Source organism: Homalodisca vitripennis, chromosome X (assembly GCF_021130785.1).
Source record: "Homalodisca vitripennis isolate AUS2020 chromosome X, UT_GWSS_2.1, whole genome shotgun sequence".
NCBI lineage: Eukaryota > Metazoa > Arthropoda > Insecta > Hemiptera > Cicadellidae > Homalodisca > Homalodisca vitripennis.
In genome coordinates, this window is record NC_060215.1 from 11,250,701 (window position 1) to 11,256,700 (window position 6,000).

Here is a 6,000-nt window from a genome sequence, read left to right on the forward strand (position 1 = left end):
CAGTGTGCAGTTGCCAGTCTATAGTACTCCTTAGTCGCTGGTGTTTATCTATTGTCGGTGAGAACAGAAAGTTGGTTCAGGGAAGTATGGGAATATGAATTAAGGGAAAGTCTTACAGTAATGTCAATTGATTAAACCGACCTTGCCATGTGAGTGCTTTGTAAACCATTGGCCCCATTCTGTGAGTGATTTGTGAAGTAGAAAATCAAAGACGACTTGCTCTGTGAATTCTGTATTAAGTAGCAAATCATCAAATCAAAATGTCCTGGTGATTAACTGTTGTTGTTTTTCTGTAGGGAATCGACGGTCTGCCTGACGATGTGACTGAGCTGATGAACTTGGCCACTACAGTGCCTCCGATGGCTCGTTTGGCTCTCCTCTATGTTTTGTTCATCGTGGGAGTGTTGCTTCTGTTGCTGGCAGTATTCTGCCTCATTCGCAACTCTGGCAGGCAGGAGACCCTCAGTCTGGAGGGCACAGCCCACTACACAGCAAACGATGAGAAGAACAAGAAGGCCAAGCAAAACGGACATGCTAACGGAAAAAGTATGGAATCAAAAACGAATGCGGGTTATGACGAACACACAAAGTAATAAGTAGACCGGCTAGTTCTGTTACACTTGAATTTTTTTTACATTCGTAATATGTTAGCCTCTAAACCTATTGTATATAATGAGTCTAAATTCATCCTACATAAGTGTAAAAAAGTCGTTATGATCTTGGTGCTTCTTTAAAGCTCTCGATGTTTTAGGATAATCTGTGAGTACCCGAAGTGTAATGTACTGATTGCGTTTTATCTGATGAACCGTCTGCAGAAGTAAATAATGTTATGATGAACATTTATTCATTGAGTTGCCATTCGAAAAATGTAGATCTGAAAATATTTTAATTTAGGTTGTATTAAAGCAATTGATTGATATGTTTGAAAATATCGACTGACAAAACTTTTTTCGTGAAGACAAAGAAATCTTTGTTTTTCTTATATGTACCTTTTGTTACCAGCTAGTGCCTTGAATACATATTGTATGGATGGAGACTTTTAGTACTATACTGTGCAATATTATGACTATTTATCAATAAGCTCCAAACTGTAGGGCAAGTGTATAATGTTGCCAAATCACAATATTTTATGCTAAACATTGTTATGAAAACTTTTCATCTGATTTAATTCTCTTTATTATGAGTATGATTGTGATTTATATTTTTACATTTCAAGTACTTATAAACAAAACCAGAAGAATTTCCATGTTTGGGCATTCTAATTTGGTTTTTTAGATATAAGATCTTTTACGTATGTGTTAGCTTCACCAGATAGAACTACACATTTAGCTAAGTAAGATTGCAACATGACAAATCCTTTGGCATTTACTTGTAAAAGTAACATACTTAAGAAAAATATTCTGCATCCTCTTAATATTTTGTATAGCAGCAAATACTTTTTTGTCATTATCAAAACACATTTTATATTACCTATTGCCAAAATAACATAAAAGTACTGTTACATCTCTTCCATGTAAATAAAAATGCAAATGTATGTCTTTGTCTTACATACATTTGGATGCTTTGTCATAATGGGATTATAGAATCCTATCCATGTTTTTGGATACTATGAGCTAGTTTTTGAATAAAATATGATTACAAAAACTAGGTCATAGTACAGTTACATCATAACACTGAAACAGTCACAATTTTGGTGCGGAGAATTTTCACAATCAATCATTCCCTCAGTATCGTCTAGAGAGGGTACGATATTCCGTCCATGAACTTAACCTGCACCAAAAATTCATTAGTCTTATACTATCTGCTCCAAAGTTTGATTACAACTGGTTTCAGTTGAGGTAGTTTATGAGTCTCGTGCAGTTGTGGTAATTTTATTATTATTAAGTGTTTATTTTAATTTTATATCGTAATAAGCTTATATTAAATGTTATATTTGCATTGAATCTTTGTGTTTGCTCAGAATATGGCAGCTGTGAATTTGTGCTGTGTCAAGTAGTTCAGTTCGAGTTGCAGTAATTTTAATTCAGAGTTTTGAAATTTAGAGATGAACATTTATAAATTTTAAACTATTGGAAAAAAGCTGTACTATATTTATAGTACATACAGTTTCAACTGGTTGTCATTTTTTGAGCATGCACAGATGTTTTAATAGCTTGTTTATAAGTTTACTAAGTTAAGTTATAAATCGTATTTGTTGTTTTCTGTGCAGCTCATTTTCTTGTGAAATTTTATACTTAGTTATAATTTACAAAAACCTGTAACACAATCTACTGTCCTATAAACATCACCAGGTTATGTTTACAAGTCTGTGAAAACAAAAATATTGCATAATAACAAGTAGTGTTATTATGGCCATGTGTGTTACCCTCCCCACCCCCACCCACTTCACTAAGTCACTGTTTGAGTCAGTGTTTCTACAGAGTACCCGTCATGGTAAGAGCATAACTTTGTCCCAATAATAGTACTAAGGAAGTGTGCTTGTACAAATATTCTGAAGAAAATCCTCACAATAGAAATTAGTGGAGAGAACTTGAGGGACAGGTGAGTGAAACGGACAACTTAGGAGATCAGTAGCTGCTGAATATCTGGCAGCTTTAATTCGTTTCACATGTATAGCACAAGTACAAAATGTCAATAAATTTCACGTTATTGCCCATGTTTTTAAGGAATTCAAATAATTATTACAAAATTAAACTGAATTGTATGTTTAACTTGCATAATACCGATTACATTTTTTTAAACCCCAATTTTTCTTAAATTTTAATTTATCACGAGAAATAAATTTTGTTTTTATGGTGACAGAAGTAAAACCTACATGTTGCATTCACTGCATATCAAATAAATTTTGGAGTTTTTAGCCAAGGATAAAGAACATTGAATCTTTCAGGATTTTCCCCAAACAATACCCATATTTTACTAGTGGATCTTATATATTAATTAAACTTTTAACACTCAGTGCTCTAAAGGACTAGCATGTGGATCATCAGCTGTGTTCTCCTCAACTCATATTTAATTGTAACTGCACCAGGACACCAGCTCGTATGGATCACCTGATGGTTCCCCACTTTCTTCTTGACACACTTGGCAACTGGCAAATCGTATTTCACTACCAGTCGGAATTAATCGTTATTAGTTCGGATTTTATTTCAAAATCATGTAAATAGTATCTACGTTTTCGGTGATAAAAAAATGTTATTATGTAATCCTTGTTACATTTAAATGCAAATCATTAAGTTATACGAACTTAACATCACTTTCTAACATTTCTCTGATTACATTTGAAGATAGATCAGGTTTATATGCCAATGTAAGTCATAATTAATTAGACTATATTTATTAATTAATTGATATAACGGGACACTGTTTATCAACTGACCTGTTATTGAAATCACTGTCCAAAGTTATTATTGAAAAACAACTGGTGTTACAATTTATACAATAGACATCCAAATGATGCTATAGTTTTTCTAAAGCCATTCCAACTTTCCAAATTAACTTATTGGAATTACACTTCTCATATAATGGAGTTAACTTATTGAAAGTAACTTATCCATTATAATTACTAACTTATTGTAGGTCTACTACAGCATTGTTAACAGAGTCACAATGCAGTGGTTAGTTGTGTAATGCAGACTGCACTGGCTGAGTGTAGAATGTCATGAGCCAGCCTACTACGACTCCTCAGTAGGAGAGGAATTGCAGGTTCATACATTCGGTTCATACATTCTGTTCATACATTCGGTTCATGCATTCGGTGGAGTGCAAAATGGATTATGCCTCGAAGGCCAGGACAGAGCTAGTGAGGAGGTACAAGGGGTCCGGACCACCCCAAATTTTCAATTGCTTCAATTACTTTTTTAGTAAACGATTATTATTATTTTAACAATTTAGTCTTACTGACATGTACTGCTGAAAGATCGTTCTCAACATAGAAACGGGTCAAGAACTTTTTTAAAAACAAAATGGGGCCTTGCTTTCTGTCCACTACGGGAAAATATCAGTTGTCCTGACCCTCCACCCCCCCCCCCCCCCAAACGAGTCAGTGATCGCATGATATAAGTAAATGCTCAGTCAATAATTGTGATCGTATCCATAACGGTGCTTTGCTTAAATTGGAATGACCCCCTAAAGTCGGGACTCGGGATCGTCCTGTCTGACGTATGCGTGATGTTACAAAATATCCTGAATGCCAAACGTGTTATTGGAAAAACCAAACTACGGTGGAAACTCAACAAAAATGTTTTATTCTGCAAAAAGTTTGACTCCCTCCTCTCTGTAAAATAGGATTTCCGAATAACCTGGAAATCTGGATAAATGGTCCGGATAAACTATGTTGTACTGGATATAGATTTACCAGACAAGTTTGGTTGAGAAAGGAATAGGGTCTTAGCAGCTCAGTTTACAGTGTCTACAGAAGCTATAAATTGTTTCTCTCCCTCTTTTATGAATTGTATCTAACTTTTGATGCAGGAACAATATAATTGTAAAAAAAAATAAATACATCCAGCACGTTTTGTATTTTTAGGCTTAATTCAATTGTGAATTAGTGTTGAATGAAGATATTAGAATATTTCACCAAAGGTATACAAATCTTAGCTGTTTAGCTATTTTAACTTTTTAATAAAACGTTAACCAATAGTTGAAATTAAAAATTTATCACTTAAACATTCTCTTGTGTTGTTTCTTATCCATAATTTTATCATAACTTACAGTATTAACAACACTACATTACCTAAGTCCAATAAAAACAAATAACATGAAACTTGAAGATTTAATAGATAAATCATTATTGTAACTTATAATTTAGCAATCAATAAAATAATTGCATAACTGTATATAATAGCTCTACTACCAGAATATTGGAATAGTACCACAAATTTAACCTTCAATTAGGCTATTAACAAATTAAAAATTATCTACTACCGACAATTTTAAAGTTTAATACCGGTATTTAAAATTAAAATATTTCCTGCTTGTGGCTAATCTGAGTTGGAGAGTTAAGTACATGTTTACATTCATTAATTTTACATTCTGAGCTGCTAAGTTAAAAAAAATGAACTACATAATTTGTTGATGTTTATTACAAAAAAATCTAATTATCAGTTCAAGTTCAGTTTCATTTCTTAAACATCTTTATTTAAAAATTCTTAAAATCCAAAGCTACAGGTATGCTATTATGTAAGTATTCTGTGCATCTGTGTTAGGTGCTCAATCACTGTATTAGATTAGTTCATAAACAAATTGCTCAACATCTAATTTTGAACATCGAAAGCCTTTGTTAGTTTTGATGTATATAATATATCTGTCCATATAGTGACTGGTTTTCTGCTCAATACAGGAGAAAAACATTTCCATGTAACTGTGTTTTGTACAATCATTGCTGAAAAATATTTCTATGTTTATTTTTTATATTTGGCTGGATATTATTGTTGAATATTGTATATTTCTTTGATAAATATATTAGTAATGTTAAATCTTGTTATTATTGCATCCTGAATAATTATCTTTTCTAAATAGTGACGAACTGTGTGACTAGTTTCTTGGATACCAAATGAAAAATTTGAGATAATAACACTTAGGTATTCTGACATTTATAGATTGATTGCTTATTTATAATAAAAAAAGACTATACAGAGTATTATTAGTCCCTTTATACAGGGTGGTGCATATGTCAAATTCCCCAGAAGAGAAATGTAAATGCGTTATAGGTTAATTGAATAAAACACTATTAGGCAAGAAAACAAATTCATTATATGAAATTACTTACATATTACCGTACAATGTTATAGTAGTTGTTCGAAATGTACACCTTGATTTTGTATACACTTCATATGACTGAGAACAGAATCACAAATTTTTAGCAATAAAAGTTTATCATTATTAACAAGTTCAAATGCATTTCTAATTAGGTTTCTGAGTTTGTCAAGATTTTGAGGTTTTGAAACATACATAGTCTCCTTTATAATACCCCACAGTGAAAAATGGGGGTCAGGTCTGGCG

General features: G+C 32.5%; 1 protein-coding gene across 1 annotated transcript in view; it reads left to right on the forward strand.

The window, feature by feature from the left end:
• Positions 1-5,474, forward strand: part of LOC124368679 (lysosome membrane protein 2) — a 105,859-nt gene extending 100,385 nt beyond the window's left edge. The window contains exon 10 of the mRNA XM_046825963.1: positions 297-5,474. Coding sequence (XP_046681919.1) covers positions 297-593 — 297 coding nt within the window. The 3' untranslated portion in view covers positions 594-5,474. The remainder of the gene's footprint in view (positions 1-296) is intronic.
• The last annotated feature ends 526 nt before the right edge of the window (positions 5,475-6,000 follow it).